Source organism: Pantherophis guttatus, chromosome 7, assembly GCF_059756535.1.
Source record: "Pantherophis guttatus breed Tessera chromosome 7, ASM5975653v1, whole genome shotgun sequence".
Lineage (NCBI taxonomy): Eukaryota > Metazoa > Chordata > Lepidosauria > Squamata > Colubridae > Pantherophis > Pantherophis guttatus.
This window is the reverse complement of record NC_142069.1, coordinates 85,899,484-85,922,090: the sequence shown is the minus strand read 5'-3', so window position 1 is coordinate 85,922,090 and position 22,607 is coordinate 85,899,484. Positions and strand designations below refer to the sequence as shown.

Here is a 22,607-nt window from a genome sequence, read left to right as displayed (position 1 = left end):
ACATGAGCTTTTAAATTGTCAGATTCAATATTTCTTTGTTTTACCGGTTTTTTTTTTCCCCCCTTAGGACTTTCAGCTCATGCTCATGTAGAACTGCCTTATTATTCCAAGTTTCTTCTAATAGCAGCTTATCTAGCCTCTTACAATCCTGCCAGGACAGATAAAAGATTCTTCGTTAAGGTAATTTAGGTTTGTTATTTTTTGTCATTAAGATGTCGCAGATTCAAATTAAAAATAAAAAATTTAAATAGCTTTTATGGAAGATTTTTTACACGGATAAACATGAACGTATCTAAAGCAGGGGTGTCAAACTCGATTTCATTGAGGGCCACATCAGGGTTGTGTTTGACCTCAGGGGGGTTGGGGTGGGCCTGGCCGGGGTGGGCGTGTCCAGCTTGACATCACTCATGTTGGGGGCGCCTGTCGTGGCCCGAGTGCTCTGCCAACGAAAACAGGCTCCTGAGCTCTGTTTTTGGCCGTGTCGGCATCCTGCAGCCCTCTGCCAGTGAAAATGGAGCTCTGTTTTTGCTGGCAGAGGGCTGCAGGAGGCCGTCACGGCTGAAAACGGGGCCTAAGAGCCTTGGTAGCGCAGCAGACTAAAGCACTGTTAAGTAACACCAGCTGCCTGCAATTACTGCGAGTTCGAATCTCACCAGGCTCAAGGTTGACTCGGCCTTCCATCCTTCCGAGGTAGGTAAAATGAGGACCCGGTTTGTGGGGGCAATAAGCTGACTTTGTATAAAATAGAACACCGCTTGGGGGGGAGGGCAAAAGCCCTACTAAGCAAGTATATACAAAAGTATGAAGGCTATTACTTAACGCATTGTAAGCCGCCCTGAGTCTCTGGAAAAGGGCGGCATATAAATCGAACCGATAAATAAATAAACAATAAATGTCAGCTGGCGACACCCAGGGGGAGGGCCTTTTCTGTGGGAGCCCTAGCCCTGTGGAATGAACTGCCCCCGGAAATACATAAGATCTCCGACCTCCGGGTGTTTCGCTGCGCACTGAAGACCCTGTTGTTCCGCCAGGCTGGCCTGTCAACATAATAATTTTAAATTGGGGTATTTTAAATTTCTGGGGTTTTAAATTGAGCCAAATCTATTTAATCATTTTAATTTTTAACTGCTGTTTTGTCTTGTGTTTTTAAATAGGCTGTACACCGCCCTGAGTCCTTCGGGAGAAGGGCGGTATAGAAATAAAATTATTATTATTATTATTATTAATAAATAAGAGGGCCGCACGTGGCTCCTCTGAGCTCCGTTTTTGCTGGCAGAGGCACTGTGGGCCAGATCTAAGCACCTCGCAGGCCAGATCCAACCCCTGATCCTTGAGTTTGACGCCCCTCATCTAAAGGAAAAATTAAAGGAAAACGGGGAAAATGCAAAAAGCAATGCAGTTAGGACAAGAAAGAAAAAAAAAAAAAGATAAAGAAGCCATTTCTGATCTTCTTTGCCAAAGCTACAAACTTACAAGTAGTCCTCACTTAATGGCCATTTGTCAACGGTGCTGAAAGAAGGGATGTATGACTGGCCTTCGCACTTATAACCATTGCAGCTTCTCTGCAGTCAGGTGATTTCAATTTGGTTTCTCGGCAACTGTTGCAAATTTATCCTGGTTGAGGCACCCTGGTCTTGTGATCCCCACGTGTCACCACCTTCCTAGCCAGTTTCCAACGAGCAAAATCAATGGGTTGGAAGCTACAGTCATGACTGCGGGTGTTTTGCTTAATGACTGCAGTCTGGAAGTGCTTTAAAGAAAGTGATATTCCAAACGTAGCTGTCTTGTAGTCCGTTCCTAGCTCTCGCATTTCAGACTTATTGCAAGCTTTTTGCTATTTAAATCCTTGCAATTATTTCCGCCCTTTCCTTTTTACATTAACGAGTCAAAATTGCCAAAATTCCAACGAGTCAAAAATGCCCTGCCTGAATGGTTTAGGGCACTCTGACACTTGAAATATCTCTTTAAATTTCTCCACTCCAGCGGTCTGTGGAGATTCTCAGTCATCCAGGTCATAGTGATCTCGAAGGTGCTTTGTCGAAAGCCAACTGAACTCTTTTTTGAAGAAGAGGACGAGGAGAAAAAGAAAAGAAGGAGGAGGGAGGAGGGAGGCGGAGGTGCAGGAGGAGAAGGAGAGGAAGAGAAAGGGGAAGAAGAGGAGGAGGAAGAGGAGAAAAAGAAAAGGAGGCGGAGGGAGGAGGAGGTGCAGGAGGAGAAGGAGAGGAAGAGAAAGGAGAAGAAGAGGAGAAAAAGAAGAGGGAGGAGGAGGTGCAGGAGGAGAAGGAGAGGAAGAGAAAGGGGAAGAAGGAGGAAGAGGAGAAAAAGAAAAGGAGGAGGAGGGAGGAGGAGGTGCAGGAGGAGAAGGAGAGGAAGAGAAAGGAGAAGAAGAGGAGAAAAAGAGGAGGGAGGAGGAGGTGCAGGAGGAGAAGGAGAGGAAGAGAAAGGGGAAGAAGAGGAAGAGGAGAAAAAGAAAAGGAGGAGGAGGGAGGAGGAGGTGCAGGAGGAGAAGGAGAGGAAGAGAAAGGAGAAGAAGAGGAGAAAAAGAAGGAGGGAGGAGGTGCAGGAGGAGAAGGAGAGGAAGAGAAAGGGGAAGAAGAGGAGGAAGAGGAGAAAAAAAAGGAGGGAGGAGGTGCAGGAGGAGAAGGAGAGGAAGAGAAAGGAGAAGAAGAGAAGAAGAGGAGGGAGGAGGAGGTGCAGGAGGAGAAGGAGAGGAAGAGAAAGGGGAAGAAGAAGAGGAGGAAGAGGAGAAAAAAAAGGAGGAGGAGGGAGGAGGAGGTGCAGGAGGAGAAGGAGAGGAAGAGAAAGGAGAAGAAGAGGAGAAAAAGAAGAGGAGGGAGGAGGAGGTGCAGGAGGAGAAGGAGAGGAATAGAAAGGGGAGGAAGAGGAGAAAAAGGAGGAGAGAGGAGGAGAAGGAGAGGAAGAGAAAGGAGAAGAGAAAAAGAAGGAGGGAGGAGGTGCAGGAGGAGAAGGAGAGGAAGAGAAAGGGGAAGAAGAGGAAGAGGAGAAAAAAAAGGAGGGAGGAGGAGGTGCAGGAGGAGAAGGAGAGGAAGAGAAAGGAGAAGAAGAGAAAAAGAAGAGGGAGGAGGAGGTGCAGGAGGAGAAGGAGAGGAAGAGAAAGGGGAAGAAGAAGAAAAGGGAGGAGAAGAAGGAGAGGAAGAAAAGGGAAGAGGAAGAGAAAGGGGAAGAAGAAGAAGAGGGGGAGGAAGAGGAGGAGAAAGAAGATGAGGAGAGGACGAGAAAGGAGGAGGAGAAAAAGAAAAGGAGGAGGGAGGAAGTGCAGGAGGAGAAGGAGAAGGAGAGGAAAAGGGAAGAGGAAGAGAAAGGGGAAGGAGAGGGAGGAGGAGAAGGAGAGGAAGAAAAAGGAAGAGAAAGGGGAAGAAGAGGAGGAGGAAGAGGGGGAGGAGATGCAGGAGGAGGAGGAGAAGAAGAAGACGGCAATTTCCCTTCTCATCCAAGAAGCTTCATCACTTCTGGCAGGATGGTGGGGGCTATAGAAGGATTAATTCTCATAGGAAGCATCCTATTTCTTTGCGGTCACCTGGACTTAGCTCTCTCTCCTTGGGAGCTCTTCAGGCCCCTTGGAAGTTTATCTGTGCCCAAAGGATCACCTGTGTCAGAGTGCAAATGGTTGTGGAATCCCCTTGCCATTGCTGAAAGGATTGTGTTGTAAACAGGAAATAGGTGGTGTCATATTCTTCCCCTGTTCAATTTTGACGTAGAGGGTCTCCTTGACCCCTCTTTCAAACCAACAGTCCTCTCTGTCCACATTCTGGATAGAGAAGAGGATGGAATCTGCCACCCAAAAGCCCAGAGAAGTTCAAACTAACTGAGGATGTAAGAGCAAGGGACTAGGTTTTAGTATCGATGAAATAAATATAAGTGAAGGCCAGATAAGTCATTAGGATTGAACGGCTTAAAAATAAATTGGATGGGAGGAGACTTACCTCACAATAACTTTTGACCTAATCTGCTGGTTTGCCCATTGACTCAAATGGCAGTCATGCGATTGCAGGTCACAAATGTAGTCAAGTTGCTAAGCAACCCAGATCACAATCATGGGGCAGCCAGAACTCTGAGGACTGATCCTAACCACCATTAGTTCAGCGCCGTCCCTAACTTGGAAAGGTTGTTGACCGGAATGGCTGTAGGTTGATAGTAGGCTGGAAGCTCTATTGCTTTGTTATTGTTACCTAAATAGTTATTGAAGTAAAAATAAAATGAATTATAGTTAAAATATGCATGCAGAAATACCCTGATTCTCCACCATCTTCCAGTTTGATGCCACTTCTGCAAACTGTCTGCCTAATAATGAATTTCTTCTTTTCACTTGCAGCATCATGGAAAAATCAGGAAGGTAAACTTTCAGAAGAAACATGAAAAGGTATTTATTTAGCTTTGTGTTTCTGATCCATGTAAAGCATTTTGTTTCATATATATGCTGAATTGTTTAAGGTACAGGCAGTCCTTGACTTACAACAGTTCGTTTAGTGACCGTTCAAAGTTACAACGGCACTGAAAAAAGCGACTTACGACCGTTTTTCACACTTAACACGGTTGCAGCATCCCCACAGTCACGTGATCAAAATTCAGACGCTTGGCAACTGGCTCATTTATGATGGTTGCAGAGTCACGTGACCTGCTTTTGCGACCTTCTGACAAGCAAAGTCCACGGGCAAATCAGATTTGCTTAACAACCATGTTACTAATTTAACAACCACAGTGATTGCCTTAAATGTGGCAACAAAAAGCCGTAAAATGGGGCACTTGACAAATTTCTCACTGTTAAGGATATTGTTGTTGTGTTACCAACCAGCAAAGTAAATGCACAAGGAAACGTTGCTGGGAGCAATGAATAAGAGATGTGCAAACTGGTTTATCAAAAGCTTACTTTAAAATTTAACCTCTCCATTATCATTCAATCTCCAACATTCTTCCCATTTTTTAAATATCCATTTTTTATCCTCCTCATTTTTATACAGTTTTTCATCGTATCTCCAACAACTTCCTTTTTTCTCAAAATTAAAATCTATTTCCATCGTAACTTCTGCATGATCAGAATCCTTAAAAATTCCCACATCTGTCTTATCCACATTATTCAACAAGTCTTTAGAAACTAAGATATAGTCAATTCTTGAATATGTATTATGTATCTTAGAGTAAAAAGTGTACACTCTTTCAGTTCCTTTCACTTCTCTCCAGGTTTATCAAAAGCTTACTTTATAGTAGAAAAAACAGTCTCATAGACTTTAAACAAATTCCAAGTCTTTGCCAGTTAAATCAGTCCAGTAGTTACAGATATCTTCTTACCAAACAAATTTCTCACTTAGCTACATCAATTTCGCGCTCAGTTGAGGACAGTCATAAATTGAGGACTACCTGCACATTTGGGTTTTGGCAACTGGAGTCGTAAAGTTAAACAAGATTCATTCTGCGAGATTCCAAGCATGTTAACAATTCTTTTTTTGTTCTGAAAAAAACCCACAACAGACCAGCAACCATCTTCTGGGACCAAAGCCCTTCCCATTGGACAGATTGCTAGCCATCCTCTACAGCATCGTCGACAGCCGAATTCCTCCAACTGCAAATATATTTTCCCAGGTGAGTGAAACGGTTGTCGTGTGTTTCAAGCTTGACACAAATTTCAGACCTCTCTTTCTTATTTTACGAAATAATCACAAACGGATTACTGCTGGTGTTACAATGACAGGTATTCCTCGACTTAACAACAGTTTATTTAGTGACCATTCAGAGTTGCAACTTCACTGAAAAAACTGATGTATGACTGTTTTTTACACAACCATTGTAGCATCCCCATAATCAACATTTGGATGCTTGGCAAGTGGTTCGTATTTATGACGGTTTCAGTGTCCCGGGAGGTCATGTGATCCTCTTTTGTGACCTTCTGACAAGTTGTTGTGGCCTGCCAGCGGAGCTGGTGGCAGACTTGGACACTGAGGAGGTTGGGGAGGAACATGGGCCAGTCCTGGAGTCTGGGGAAGGCTCTGATGAGGGCTCTGCATCGGAGGCAGAGATGGGGCCAGGGCCGTCCGACAGTTATCAGCTACCTTTGGAGTTGGAGATAAGTGGGGCTGAAGAACAGCTGGAGCCTGTTCCCGATGTGCGCATGCGCATGCCCAGGAGAAGGGAACAGTTAAGGAACAAGGGTCGACTCGGGAGTAAAGGCCCAGTGGACGGTGAGTGGCCCCTCCCAGAGGGAAGAAAGAGGAGTGAAAGGGGAGTGGAGTTTGCAAGAGACAATTAGTTCGCTTAATTGGTTCGTGACTCTTAAAGACTCGTTGCCAAGTACAGTGTTGCGTTTTGAAGATATCAGCCTGGCAGCTCTCCAAGCCAGATGTGGTCTGTGACTTTAAATTCACCCTTGAAAGACTTCGTTGGATGTGAATGAGAGGAATTCACCGTAACTTAATAACAAGGGGTTTTGTTGGGACAAGGAGTCTGCTTTGTGGTTTGGAGAAGCCTAGATCAGAACATATGGGACGCGGTGGCTCAGTGGCTAAGAAACTGAGCTTGTCGATTGAAAGGTCGGCCGTTCAGCGGTTCGAATCCCTAGTGCTGCGTAATGGGGTGAGCTCCCGTTCCTTGTCCCAGCTTCTGCCAACCTAGCAGTTCGAAAGCACGTAAAAAATGTAAGTAGAAAAATAGGGACCACTTTTGGTGGGAAGGTAACAGAGTTCCGTGCGCCTTTGGCGTTGAGTCATGCCGGCCACATGACCATGGAGACGTCTTCGGACAGCGCTGGCTCTTCGGCTTTGAAACGGAGATGAGCAGCGCCCCCTAGAGTCGGGAACGACTAGCACATGTGTGCAAGGAGAACCTTTACTTTTTACCTTTAGGTCAGAACACAAGTCAAGTCAGATGGGGAAGCCAGATTCACGTGATGATTCGCTCAAGGGACTCGTGATTTTTCATTTAACAAGTGCACGTTACTTTTTTGCCTCCTAAACCTACGTGTCACTTATTCTGTAATGATTTGATTTTTATCATGTGAATGTGCACTAGATGGCACTGTACCCTCATGAATAAAAACAGGCTTACAGCAACTTCATAAAAAAGCAAATGAAAATGGTAGCAAATAGAGGGGAATAAAAACTAATACTGCTCATGGGATTGAATATTGGACCTGCTTACTTGAACAATGAATATATGAATACACACTACAGCTACAATTTTCTGTACAGTAGTGTGGCTTTACTTTGCTTTTATTTATATAAAACCACTTTTGAGGATAAATACATTTGTTCTGCCCTTTTCAAATTCGTTCGCTCATTCAGCTTTCTCACATAATCAACTTTTTTGTCAATGTGCCTTTTATTTGAACTTTTGCCGATCCGCCTGGTCTGAGCATCAACCTAGAGTCTGAAAAAGTGGAATTATGTTAACAAGGGTTGGAATTACAAGGAATAGCAATGGGCTGTTTCCAAGTCGGTAATTATTTTAGGTCTGTTGGAGAAACAGGGTTTGACTTTGGGGTTAAAAAAATAAATAAAAAGCTAAGACCACAGTTCTCATATTATCAGAGCTAAAGAATAATTTAAAGTGACATGTGAGATTTATTAGAAACCGGTTTGGATATCTTTAAGCTGAAGAAGATAATCTTCTTTCAGTTTCTTTGTTCGATGATCAACATATAATGCTCAGCTAGAAATCACCAGTTTGTAATTTATTTTTGTTTTTTTATTGCCTTCTTCCTGGGATCTTCTGATTTGATTGAAGAACCCATGTATTTTATTTGGACAATAGGGAAATATAAAAGCCTGATGCTCATTAGGTGGACACAGCTCTGAAACTTTCAAAGCTAAATCATAACGGTCTTCGTTGTGTTGGGAGTCCAGGCAGAATAACAGAATATCAAAGTTGGAAGGGACCTTGGAGGCCTTCTACTCCAATCACCTGCTCAAGCAGGAGACCCTAAACCAGAGGTGTTAAACTCAAGGCCCGGGGGCCGGATCTAGCTCGCGGGTTCCTTAGATCTGGTCCGCAGGCCCACCCTGGAAACAGCAAAGGACCAGCCCGCGGTGCCTCTGCCAGCGAAAACGGAGCTCAAGAGGGCCGTACATGGCCTTCCCGAGCTCCATTTTTGCTGGCAGAAGATTGCAGGAGGCTGTCACAGCCGAAAATGGAGCTCAGGAACCTGTTTTCGCTGGCAGAGAAAACAGGCTCCTGACCACCACAGGTGCCCCTGACAGGAGTGACGTCGAGCTGGCCATGCCTACCCTGGCCACACACACACACACACACACACACACACACACACACACACACACAGGTCAAACACAATCCTGATGTGGTCCTCAATGAAATTGAGTTTGACACTCCTGCCCTAAACCACTCTAGACAAATGGTTGTCCAGTCCCTTCTAAAAAAAGCCTCCAGTGAAGGCCAGCCGTTCCACTGATTAATTGTTCTAACTGTCAGGAAATTTCTTCTCAGTTCTAAGTTGCTTCTCTCCTTGATTAGTTTCCCTCCATTGCTTCTTCTCCTGCCTTCAGGTGCTTTGGAGAATAGCTTGACCCCCTCTTCTTTGGGGCAGCCCCTGAGATAATGGGACACTGCTATCATGTCTCCCCTAGTCCTTCTTTTCATTAAACTAGACATACCCAGTTCCTGCAACCATTCTTCATATGTTTTAGCCTCTAGTTCTCTAATATTCTTTGTTGCTCTTTTCTGCACTCTTTTCTAGAGTCTCACATCTTTTTTATATCGTGGTGACCAAACCGGATGCAATATTCCAAATGTAGTCAAAACATTATAAAGTGTTTGTTAAGGTTATTTTTGTTGTGTTACCAACCAGCAGAACACATATATTGCCTGGACAACTTGTTAGGCTCAAACCATATCCTAACAGTGTTGTACAACTGTAGCTATTATTTCTTTGTCACAATACTGTGTAGAACAACTTAAATTTTACTGTGTTTCAGACTATACAGCAGATGGCACCTTTATCAAAGAATTCTAGTCTGAAGCTTCTTTTAGACAGCTTCTTTAATGATCTGACTCTTTATTAAAATCTTTTTTCAAAAGCCAAGACTCCATTCAAGGACTTGAAATTGAGCATAATACAGTGTGTAGTTCAATGCAAGTGATCGTATCCCATGAGATCGTAGACAAAGAAAATGAAAACTAGGAGGACGAAGGAGTAGTATGTATGTTCACCACCTTGAGTTACTTAGAAAGTAATAAAAGTGGGATTTTAAAAAGTCTAATACAATAAATAAAACCTGGGCTAAAGACAATGCTACCACTAAAAGGACCCAGAACTGATTGAATAATTTACTTGGAAAGAAATAGAGAGATGATTGTTATGTTCATTATCTGGAAGATTACCATGTAGAAGATAATTAGGACTTTGTTCTATATTAGAATATAGAGCAAGGAGCAAATAAGCATAAATTACCAGATTGTTCATTTTGATTGGATGTCATGAAAAATTTCCTAATAGTAGGACATCTTTAGGACTTCCGGAGTAGTCTTCTGCTCTGGAAGTATTTGAGCAGAAATTGGATAGTCATGGAATGGACTAGATCACGGGTGTGTCAAACTCACCTCGTCACATTGATGTCACATGATATATTGCAACATTTTTGCCTTTGCGGAGCTGAGGTGGGCGTGGCCTTGGCGTCACGCATCCAGCCCAAGGGCTGCCAGTTTGACACCCCCAGACTAGATCATCTTTAAAGTCCATTTCCTTTTATAATCCTTTACCATTCATGACATTTTTACGGGATTATCACAGAATTTCTCAGAGGCCAATTTCTATCCTTCTATCTCTACGGAAATATACTGTTATGGGCTGTTATGCCCAATTGTTATCATTTGAGGCTTGGGGACAGAGATTATTTCAGTCAGTAAGGTGAATCTTCTATGCATGCATTTGCGATATGGTGTCACAAAACCCTTCCCGTGCCTGATTATTTCTTGAGCGGCCACAAAACTAGCATATGTAGTTGAATTAAACGTTCTGTTTTCTTCTGAAACTTTTCTTTTCTTGGATTTATCCATGGTTGGCCTACTGTGGGTTGAAAAGCTAATAAATCGCGTGCCGGTGGGTGTCACATTGGCGGTTTTGACACATATTTTGAGTGACAGGGAGCCGTAGCAGAGGGGTGAAAGAGCCACATGCGGCTCCAGAGTCCAGGTTGCTGATCCCTGCCATAGAGTCCCTTCCTGGTGCGCCGTGCTTTTCCTCCCCATAACCGGAAGCTCCTCTCAAAATTGTGGCGGCGACAGGGAGCCGCAGCAGAGGGATGAAAGAGCCACATGCGGCTCCAGAGCCACAGGTTGCTGACTCCTGCGTGTGGTCAGTTGTAAGTCAGAATATGGTAAGCCACTTAAGACTTTTGCTCCTCAGAGTGACTCTACAATAATAACTGTTTTTAACCTCTGCTATTACGTTGTACTTGAAAAGAGTTTTTATAGAGGTTAATATTTTCTTGCAGCCAAATTGCAGAGCAAAACACTGTGTCCAGTGTTTTATGCACTGTACCTTGTAGCAACTACATACAGACCAGGCATTAAGTTGCTTTTGCTCTGTATTCTAGAAACACTTACCATAATTTGTTGCAAAGTTGGTGTTTATTAAATTGCAACGGGGAGAATAATAATAATAACAACAGAAAGTTACTATATATATATGGTTGAAAATATTGGTTTCCTTACATCTCAGTTGCATTTCTTTCATGTAAAATTTCTCATTTGAATAAGCTTTTTTTTTTTTTAGTTTGAGTGGCAATTTAATTAGCAATTTTACATGCTTTGCTAATTCTTATGAGGGTATAAAAAAAGGATCTGACATTCGCTTTAATTTTGTAAAGATCCAGGCACTTATTTAAAACTATTTTAATAGACTATTTTAATAAGATAAGATCATCTTTATTGTCGTTTTTTACTGTGAGGGCACTGGCATACATTAAAAATGAAATTCTGTTTTTTAAATAATTTTTTTTAAAAAGTAAGTATAATGACAAATGTGAAATCCTATATTTGTTATACATTTTGGCTACTAAAAATGCACATTAGATACGTTGCGAGCATCCTTGCCTGCAATATTTTATCGCTCTGATATTATTGCAAGCACATAGTTTACATTTCCCTTGAATAGTATTTTGTTTATGGTTAGTGCTGCATGTCCCAGTAGAGAAGCATAAAGGAATTTAGGAGTCCCGTTCTTGATTACTCTATTTGATTGGTAGCTTTTTCTATTTTTGGCTGAATAAATGTCCTCTTCTAAAGTAAATTTCATCTCCTAACTTTCAAGTATTAAACGTAAAAACGATTCATGTTCAGGTTTTTCTAATAAATTCTGCAATTCAGGCCCCTCCTTTGTCGTATTTCAAGATTCTAAACCACTGAGAAGCAGCGTAACAATTTATATTCTCATTGTTGGGCAGTAAATGATTTTACCTCATTTTTTGTGCAAGTTAAGGAAACTTCCTTTCTAGTAGCATATATACATATATCTGATTTCAGGTGAAATTGCTTGATACTAAACGCGTTTCCCAAACTTATTTCTCTATGTCTTAATTCGCTCTGCACTAAAAATTTTAACCTTTATAAAACGATGTTTTTCTCCTGCTTTGTAGGTAGATGCTTAGCTGGTCTTACCTTTTAGATCATTACAACCTTTCTAAGATGAAGGTTAAATGCACTAAACTTTAATTTCTCAGCACGGAAATAAAGAAGTGGGTTAACGACAGTCTCTCCTCCTATTTTTAATGGAGCTCAGTTTCCAGTTTTGTCAAAGATCCTTGAACGATATCTCTACCAAATTTTAAGGCTCAAATCCATATGAACATACTTAAGAGTTTCATATGTTTCCATAGTTTAAAATTGTGAGTGACAGAGCGAGGCTTGTTCGTTTTTGTTAGCAATTGGTAGCTTTTAGCTATCTCCTAATGAATTAGTTATTAATCGAAGTAATTGCTGGGAAAAGGAAACCGCTTACGATTATGTTGTTGACTAGGAGATTCAGCACATATTTATACTTGAAACCAAGTTTCCACTCAAATAATTTCTCTGCAAATTGGGCACAGAGGATAATTTGAATTCTGTGAGATGCACAAAAGGAGAGTTAAGGGCAGACTATATACTTCACAGAATAACAGAGTTGGAAGGGACTTTGGAGGTCTTCTAGTCCAACCTCCTGCTCAGGCAGGAAACCTTATACCCGTGATGGTGAACCTATGGCACGCGGAGCCATGTCGCCTGGCACGCCAGCCCAGCTCCCTGATTTTCGGGCCTTCTGGCCCCACCAGAAGTAGGGAAACAGGCTGTTTCCTGCCTCCAGAGGGTCTGTTTTTCTTTCTCACCTGGCTCCAGATCCTCTCTATGCATCTGGGGAGGGCGAAAACAGCCTTCCCCACCCCTCAGGAGACCCGAAACGGCCTGTTTCCCAACTTCCGGTTGGACAGGAAGTGACTTTTTTGCTGTCCCCAGCCTCCAGAGCCTTTCTAGGAGTCACGAATCTCCCTCGCCCCCCACTTCCTGGCAAGCGATGGCAAAAAGATTACCCATCACTGCCCTATACCATTCAAAGCAAGTGGCTCTTCAGTCTCTTAAAAACCTCCAGTGATGCTCTACAACTTCTAAAGGCAAACTGTTCCACTGGTTAATTGTCCTCACTGTCAGGAAGTTTCTCCTTAATTCCAGGTTGCTTCTCTCCTTGATTAGTTTCCATCCATTGCTTCTTGTCCTGCTTTGGAAAATGGGTTGACCCCCATCTTCTTTGTGGCAGCCCCTCAAATATTGGAAGACTGCTGTCATGTCAGACTGTTGAAAATGAGCAAATAATCAGGGAGTGAAAATGGCTAGACGTTGTAGCAAAAAAAGCATGGGTTAATAATGTTTTAGACTGGCTGCCTCATTCATTCATTCATTCATTCATTCAATTCCATTTCAATAGCCACCTGTCTCAGTCAATGACTCTGGGCAGTTTATAGTTCAAAATGGTTTTTAGCCTTTATTCTTTCCCCTTCCGTTCCCACTTTTAACCCTTATCCCAACCCTTGTTAATGCAGGTACATCTTCCTGTTATCCCCATCTGCTTCTCCTTTGATTTGCCTTTTTTTTTTTTTTTGCTGTTTCTGCTTAAAAAAAAAAAAGAAAAGGAAAAAAAAAGAATGCAGGTTGGTATTTTTTGTCTGTGCAAAAATTATTACGTGCTTTAATCGCCCAAGCACTTCTACATGCAAATAGAAAGTTGATTAATTATGTAAATGGGACACCTATTTTTATAGGCAACTAAACTAATCATTAATTAAAAATAATATGCAACTCAAATTTGTCTTGACACAGCATTTTTTGGGAGAGCATGAGCTTTGGCAGACTGCATACACGCAGACACATATATACATGTGTCACATCACAAGCATTTATTGAGGGATGGCCAGGAATTTTTTTTTAGGATGGATGAAAATTAAGACACTAGGATATCACACAACATTTTTCACTGTCTGTCATTGTGTGTGTGTGTGCATGGGGGGCTACTCTAATTTTACAAATTAATGGCATTATTCCTTTCAGTAAATTAGAGATCAGGTTAGAGATAGCTTAGCCTACCTTATTCTAAATCAGGATGCAGCCTGATTTGGTCTGAAAAGGATAGTGGACCTCTGCATTAGACACTGACTTGTCTACAGGTACTCCTTGACTTACAACAGTTCATTTAGTGATGCTTTTTTACATTTATGACCATTACATCCCCATGGTCACACAATCAAAATTCAGACGCTTGGCAACTGACCCATATTTACGACGGTTGCTGTGTCCCCAGATTCCCTTAATGGCCATGTTACTAACTTAACAACTGTGGTTATTCACTAAACTCTGGCAAGAAAAGTCGTAAAATGGGGCAAAACTTACTTAACAATTGTCTCACTTATAACAACAGTAATTTTGGGCTCAATTGTGATCGTAAGTCGAGGACTACCTCTATTTAGTATGAAGATCTATAGATCAGCCTTTTATAATTTAGGATTCTGCAAAGGTTTCTGACATACGAGACCACAGTTCTGTCATTTCTAGTCAATTTGGCTACTCTGGTCCTTAAAAAGAGAAAGATTGAAAAATCCTACGATAATAGATTTGCATACCACAAAGTACCATATATAATTCTGTGGTTGAGATCTTGGTAAATTTCTCTTTCTGATTGTGTATTGTGAGAATAACCTGACTTGTCAATTTCATTTAAGACTAATTTATCATTACAGCTAATAGGAAAGCCGCTTGTCTCTGGAATGGAAATGGATTTTGTAAAACTGTTAAATAATTTTCCATTGCTTTTGGGATCTTCCCAAGGTGCTGAATTCCTATGAAATAGTTGCAACTGTTTTTCAGAGTAGTAAATTGTTTAATTTGTAAAAAAACCCAGTAAATTTTATATCTGCTTTAGAGAAGATACATATTTTAAAAGTGTGTTCATTTTGTATTTCTGCATTTATATCCAACCTTGAAGGAGTTCTACATACATAGAAAGTAACCTTGGTAATGTTTTTTTCTTTTTGAAAACAATAAGTCAGTTTGATATATCTCAACAAACCTTATTACATCTATAATAAGCTTTGTTTTTCGCAGTTACTATAAATTATTTCCAAATGGATTTCAATTCCATTTTTCATTATACACAACATGTGGTGATCCGTACAAGGAATGCCAAAGCCTTTGTAGCTTCTATGATATCGGTGGGCCTTGTGCAATGAATCATTCCTGCAAGGTGCAAAGTGTTGCTATGTTTTTAATGGAGAAGTAAACCAGTTCTTGAAACATTTTCAGAAAACTGTAAGAGAACCTTTTGTATGTTGGAGATTAAAATTAAATTAAAATTAAACTTTTAGGGTGACAACAGCATTACAACAGTCAACTCTTCTGATAAATTATTGGAAAGGAACAAATTGAAATCAATTAAAAGCCGAACAGATTTTCTTCCTTTTTCTGACACACAAACATATTTCATGGAAATCATGTTCGGGATAAGTCGCTCATAAAATCTGCCCTTGACAGAATGCATTTGCACCAATTTGTTCAAGCTTAAGTGTGCCATATATGTCAGGGGAGATAAAAAAAAAAAAAAGGCACGATGAAAAGAAGTTTTAAAAGCCCCTAATTTTCTCGTTATTTCTTAAAACTTTTCACTTGTGACAAATATGGCAAGAACATTGGAGTTAGAAGTGGGAACAGTGTAGAAAACACAGCATGGTGGCTTTGGTTAGCACTTCAGTATGAAATATGGCACTTTGAAAGAACCTGCTGTTGCACTAAAGAAAATGAGCAGGCTGTACTTTTTATAGCAAATTACTGATAAAGTAGCATCAAGGCTTGTTATTAGTGTGAACAAAAAGAAGAAAAGAGGAAAAAAAAAAAAACCCTGCCATATTTTCCTCTTAAAAAGCTTTTTCAAACAGTAAAGGTGATAAGCAATCTCTAATAAATCACATTTCATTTTAATTGATTTAAAACATATTTCCTTCTGCTGATGCATTTTTTTCCTCATTTAATAATTAATATAAGCGTTTATGAATATTGCTTTTTTTAAAAATAACTTTTTTGCTGAACAAGTTCTGTTTTATATGTGTTAATATCGAGCCAGATTCTGAAAAATTCCTGGTCTGTAGTTTTTAAAATCTGTAAGTGAAATGTTTTATCTGCCCAATAATGGGGAAAATGGTAGAAATAGAAATAAAGACTTGTCAAATCCAAGCTGATAATTAAATTTAGGTGAATTTTTGTTTTAACTCTATAAAAGCATAGTGCAAAAGTTTGCAAATGCTCTGTTCAGAGTTCAAAAGAGTTGCTTACTCATTAAAGATGCATTTTGAAGTCTTAAGCACTCCTGGAATGGGTGGAACAGTCGGAATAATCCATTTCAAGTTTGAGATGTTTCAAATTAAAAATGTACCGCACAGCCTAAGTGAAATTGCTCAAATGAAAGTCGGTGCTTGTAGTGTGCGGTATTATTTCAGGCTGGATATTTTTGTTCTGTCCCCGTCTCACACACGCACACAAACAGACAGCCGGGGGTTAAGTAAACTGGCAGACAACCAATTCTTCCGATAAGACGCTTGGCAGCAACCCAGTAGCTGCTTGCCAAGAACTTTATTCAATAAACAAAATACACACAGTCAAGAATTGTCCAGTTCGTAAAATAAATCCAAGGCCGATAACGTTGTTTCCAAAGATGCAATGTGACTCGATAGTAGTTAGTTTTGTCCATCACAGAGTCTGAATGGCCACCTCACCCCCTTTTATACCCTGTGGGGTGTGGTCCAGTGACTCAGCCTAATCTCTGGCATGCCTTCTGTTGCGTGCGCTTATCTCTGCAACGCTGGCGTGGGTCCAGCCAAGACTCATTTCCCTCATCACTGTCCACCTGTGGCTGCGTGGATGTGCTTGGCCCCGGCCCTATCTTTTGCCCTTCGGCGGACACCGAAGGCATTGCCAGAGAGGAGGATCCTGGAGAGGGAGGCCTTGCCAACTCCTTTCCTTCACTCTCTGAGTCCTCTCCTGCCGATGACACAGGCTCAGATAATGGAGCCACAACAATTTTTCCTTTAAACTGAAGCTGTTCATGCAACTTTTTATGAGAGAAAACGAGTACAGACAGTCCTTGAATTACAATACAAATAAATATAGGAAATTAAGGGAAGGAAAAAGGAGGGGGGGAAATATGAGGCATAAGGGAAGAAATAAAAAAAGTGTTGACTTCCAACTCTTTAGCACAATAGAGGAGAACAACATTACAACCTCAACTTTTTACTTTTACACATGAGTCTATAACTAGCCATTTCTATACCCACAAATCTATCTAATCGGCAAAACCAAAGTCAAAGTTTCCTTTTTTTTCCCCTCATCCCAAGCCCAAAACCCAGAAGTGATATCCACATAAAATATATATTTTCCTGTTTGAATAGAACAGTCGGTTTAACCATCACTGCTTTGCTGTTGAAATAACATGCGTTTCATATTATTATGGAGGTGGATGAAATTTAAAAAGCAAACCAACCATGGCGTTCCGACTGTATTTTTGGAAATGCAAATGGCGGCTTGGATGCTTAAGCAAGCATTGTTAAGAAGAATGGGTAGTCCTTGGAAATACGCAGCTGTGGTTCTTAATTTTAGAATTCTTTACAGATAACATTCCCTTTGTTGTGCTGCAAAATGCCTTGAATTTAACTTGGCACAGTTATAAATACACGTTAAAACATATTTTTTTAAAAAAAAAAATATGTAAAATATGCTTTGACAATGATTGCTTTAAGTTTTGCGTGGAGTACGGGTACAGAGAAGCATCAATTCAAGGAGAAAGCAAGCAGGCAAAAAAAAAACTTTGCATTTTGCTGTTTATCACGTTAGCATTCTCTTTTTGAGAGTCGTTGAGGCCACTTGGAGATTTATCCGTGCCCTCAGGATCACCTGAATCAGAGGGCTAATGGCCAGATGACTGCAAGGAATATAATTCCTTCCATCCCCCACCATTCGATCAGAACTGAAGAAGCTTCTCGGAGAAGAAGCGAAACGTCTTTGAGGAAAAACACAGAAAGCCCAGTTTCCTTTTGGAAAAAGCCCCTTTGCTAGAAAGAACTTTACTTAAAGGATACACCAGCAACCTGCAGTCTCCCTTCCTGTTTCTCAAGTCGTTTGCTTAACAACCATTTTGCTGGAATCATTTGCAGTTGCTAAATGAGGACTACCCATAGTCTTTTCCCCTTTAAACCAACGGCTGTTCTGTTACCATGTTGAGTGCATAAAATCTGTAATACCTTTTCCTCAGATGAGCTGGGGCAACGGCTTGTAGATGTGACCAGAGGTGTATTCAGAGAGTGTTGGGAAGTATGAACACAGCCCTTATCCTCCTGTTACCGTCCAACTTTCGCCACTGCTATTTCTCTCTTTTAAGCATTTGTTTTCTCCATTAGAACTGTGTTTCCTAAGTTCCTTTGTACCATCTCCACTTCTGGTTTCCGCATTCTCTCCAAATTTAGAACAGGGCAGACCCCCTCACTCTCGTTTGGGAAGACGTTGAGGCAAATGAGTATAGTTCTTTATTAACAGTACTCTGAAATAGACAGATTTCCACTGCTATTTCTTTAGTTCACTTTTTAAAAAAAATCTTGATAGATCAACCAGCTGTCAAACTTGCATTGCGTGTCTGAGTCAGAGCGGGAAGAAGAACGCTGCCAACAGGTTTCAGTTGCTGTAATCTTTTATTCCACCTGATCAGCTCCGCTAACAAGTGAACTTGATGTGAAAATACACAAAGTCGGCGTTGGGAGCGGCTGCCTCCCAATGCCTTTTAAAGATTGCGCCCGCTCTTGCAGCTTGTTAACACGCCCTTCCGGGTATGGCATTCACAGTGCATGTGTGAGCCACATCCTCCCCTTCTCAGTGGCGGGCGGAGGGCGTCAGGAACACAAAGCCTGTCCTGACCGCAGCGTGACCGACCGCCTGCAATTATACTACTCACCCCCACCACCGGTGTAAACGTGAGATCCCCACCCAATAACCCAACCAACCCCCACAAGCCGCTTGCTGCTGAAGGTTTCCTAGCACCAGGATTCACCGTAAGTCAGGGTGTCGAGGGGATCTCGACACCAGCCTTATGAAGGTGTGGCACAGCCTTAATTGTCCATTGGTCATTGTTTCCCATTAGTTTATTGCAAGCTATTAAGACCTAACGATAAAGGGGCCTAGGACAACTCACCGCAGCCAACCCAACATAGCCAACTCAACACGGCCAAACTGCCATGGCCAATCCGCCATGGCCAACTCAACACAGCCAACCCACCATGGCCAACTCAACACGGCCAACTCGCTATGGCCAACTCAACTTGGCCAACCCGCATGGCTAACTCAACTTGGCCAATCTGCCATGGCCAACTCAACACGGCCAATCTGCCATGGCCAATCCGCCATGGCCAACTCAACACGGCCAACCCGCATGGCCAACTCAACATGGCCAACCCTCCATGGCCAACTCAACATGGCCAACCCGCCATGGCCAACTCAACACGGCCAACCCGCCATGGCCAACTCGACATGGCCAACTCACTGCTGCCAACTCACTGTGGCCAACTCACAGCAGCCAACCTACCACAGCCAACTCACCATGGCCAAGTTATTACTGCCAACTCGCTGCAGAATAGCTCATTGTGGGACAACTTAAAGTGATATTAACTGTTCCCTAGATCCGTTCGTCTTTTAATAGTATTGGTAATATTAGTAATATTAATATTATAGTTATCTCGCATTGAGTTGTCCCGCGGCAAGTTGGCTGTGACAAGTTGTCTCATTCCGGCAATAGAGACAGGAGGAAATGACATACTTTACTTGTAATGACTTACGTATTCACAAATCGGAACACAATTCAACAATAACTTAGAGTAAACATGGTACAGTGCAGGAATTAGCCGTGGGCACAGCAATTTTATGGTGGCACTGTTTGTGCCAGCTCAAAGGAAGGTGGATACCACTCAAACACAATAGGGAGGAAAGGACTGGTAATGAGAGCACATCAGCATGATAGTTTTTTATAATTTTTCATAAACTTTTGAAAAAATTGCTTTTAATTAGACAAGCTTCTATATCTTTTCCCATTTGGATCATTTAGTTGTTTTTTTGTTTTTTTTTTTAATTTGATTTATATGCTGCCCTTCTCTGGAGACTCAGGGCGGCTTACAATGCGCTAAGCAATAGCCTTCATCCTTTTGTATATTTATACAAAGTCAGCTTATTGCCCCCACAAACTGGGTCCTCAATTTACCTACCTTAGAAAGGATGGAAGGCTGAGTCAACCTTGAGCCTGGCGAGATTCGAACCAGCAGTAATTGCAGGCAGCTGGTCTTAGTAACAGGGTGCTTTAGACCACTGTACTACCAAGGCTCTTTTAAATTTAAATTTTTAAATTTAAATTATTTATAAATATCATTTCACAAAGTGTTATTCTGGTTAGTTTTCTCTGTTCCTCTTTTTTTCAGACCTTTAATCATCTAGCTGTTCATCTACTTTTGATAGAGATTTGAACAGAATAATATTCCCAAGGAGACCTGCCTATATTTTTATACGAAGCAAATCCAGCTGAAACTTGTTACTTCTCTCCCATTTTAAAAGAATTTGGTTGTACACAAGCTCCTATTGTTTGAAGTTAAATAATTGGCACGTAGACAAGAACAAAGACCATAATAGCACATCTGCTTTATCTGTTAGTAGAGCAAAGATTTATTAAGTGGTAATGGTGCAACTTTTCTTAGTAGCTGTTCTGTACAAAGCAAGCTGGGAGAGGAAAAAAAAAATCATTGAAATGCCAATTGTGGAGGAAGAGGATTTTCCTAAACTGCACTTAGGGATTTTTATTTGGATGCTTATTTTATTTTATTTTGCAGTCAGCTGGCACTTAAATAAAATCAAAACAAAATATAAATGTTTGGTTTCTAAAATGAAATGGAACTTTATTTCTTGAATTCCTTGAGCCACTTGGTTGAGTTCAGCGCCTCTAGGAGTGAAATAAAATAGGAAGGGAAGGAAGGAAGGGAGGGAGGAAATGGGGAAGGAAGGAAATGGGGAAGGGAGGAGGGAAGGAAGAAAGGAAAACTTTCTATATCGAAAAGCAGGAGGGAATGGGGATTTCTAAAAGAAAAACCCAATGGCTCATACATTTTATTTATTTACATTCCACTGCAGTTCTGCAACTCTTCCCTCTTACCTGAGATGTGGAAAATTAAAATCCGTAGGATTTAAAACAGCAATAAACTAAATCATAAAATTAAAAGACCATGTAGTCTTAACAATAAAAATAGCAAAACCTGAAAGCAAAAAAAAGTAAAAAGATGACACAGTGAATAAACATCACTGCAACGTTCTCTATCTCATTTTAACTATCTTTGGAAAGCCTGCGAGAAGCAGGGTTTTCTGATGTCAGCTTCCCTTCACTCCCATAAGTGTGGAAGATAGAGAAAGTTTCCCGCTTAACGTTCAAGCAAGTTGGACCAATATAGGTGAGAGAAGGCTGTCCTGCAGGGACCCAGGTATCACATGCTCTCAGTATTGGGTACCAATTATTACCATGTTTCCCCGAAAATAAGACTGGGTCTTATATTAATTTTTGTTCCAAAAGACGCATTAGGGCTTATTTTTTGGTTAGGTCTTATTTTGGGGGAAATACGGTACTAAATGCATCCATCTGGCTGACAATCTTTTTTTTTTTTTATTGAAAAAGTTTTACAAATACATTTTCTCCCCAGTTTCCCCCCCCCAACCCTCCCTGTCCCCCCCCTAACCCTCCCTAACCCCCCCTAACCCTCCCCTCCCCCCAGGACTTCCACAAAATATAATCCAAATCAAAACCACATTTTATAAAACTTGAACCCCTCCACCCCCTGTATATTATTCAAATCTTCACAAAATTCAGTTATTCTATCCCTATATAATACATTCAGTTAAAAGCTATCCGATATTTCCTAGTTTGATATTTATTCTGCACATAATCTATCCACTTTTTCCACTCCCATTCATAAGTCTCTTGTGAGCGATCTTTTAGATATGCTGAAATCTTCGCCATCTCTGGCTGACAATCTTAACTGGGGCTTATTTTGGGGGTAGGGCTTATATTACCAGCATCCTGAAAAATCATGCTAGGGCTTATTTTCCGGATGGGACGTATTTTCGAGGAAACAGGGTACCAGCTGCAGCATTCTGGATTAGCCGTAACTTCCACGTATCCTTTAAACAGTCATGTATAAAGTACATTGCAGTGGTTTTATTTGGGTGGACATGAGATGAGTGAGATTCTGTAGCCAGGTCGGTGATAATTTTCAGGTGGGCCCTTTAGAATGTAAATATGCCCTTTTGCTTTCGCTGTGTTTGTCTTCCTTACTTGACAGCTTTACATATTTGAAGAAAGATCCTCTTAATCACTCTGGTCTTGTTCATGAAACATCGACATGAAATTAATAATGCTCCATTTTAATTTCTAATCTTCAGATTACAGTATTAATTCCTGTGACTTTTAATCTGTGTGCTGATGCTTAATTTGCTGGGTGGATATCAGGGAAGATGCTGGGACAGTAATAAATCATGAAAATGTTTATTAAGAAATTGCCCTTGAATATACTTATAGCATCAGAAGGATATGACCCCAAACATTTAAATGATCTCAAGAGGCAGAAAAATGTTCTGGAACTTAATTCATGATGAAGTCAGGAAAAAGGACAAATCTTATAGCTCCTTTTCCCCATTCCCTTTTCTTTTGAAATGCTGACTCCAGTGCTGGCACAATTAGTAAGAAAGAAAATAACATTTATATTTCTATTCCTTAAGAGAGAAAGGGATTCTAAGAGAGTAAGTAGGCGCACAACATTTTTCACTTGTTTCGCTGTGTAGAATTGCAGCTGTTGCTAGTTCAAAATGCCTCCATCATCATCTTCTATCCTTTTCATCAATGGCAGCTCTAATAAACTCCCAAGAAATGAATAAAGTGTCTAGATTTATTGTGGTAAAAGAGTACTGCCATCAATGCTGAAGTTTTTTAGAATAGTTATATTGTGGAACCCAGAGTAACCACCACGTTATAAGTGTTTGTTTTGTTAAGTTAATAATTTTAT

At 41.0% G+C, this 22,607-nt stretch overlaps 1 protein-coding gene across 2 annotated transcripts in view; it reads left to right on the top strand.

Moving 5' to 3' along the window:
* Positions 1-22,607, top strand: part of ORC5 (origin recognition complex subunit 5) — an 83,581-nt gene that overhangs the window by 29,323 nt on the left and 31,651 nt on the right. For both annotated transcript variants that reach the window (XM_034433649.3, XM_087873345.1), the window contains exons 11-13: positions 68-180; positions 4,334-4,381; positions 5,488-5,598. In XM_034433649.3, the coding sequence (XP_034289540.1) occupies positions 68-180; positions 4,334-4,381; positions 5,488-5,598 (272 nt within the window). The remainder of the gene's footprint in view (positions 1-67; positions 181-4,333; positions 4,382-5,487; positions 5,599-22,607) is intronic.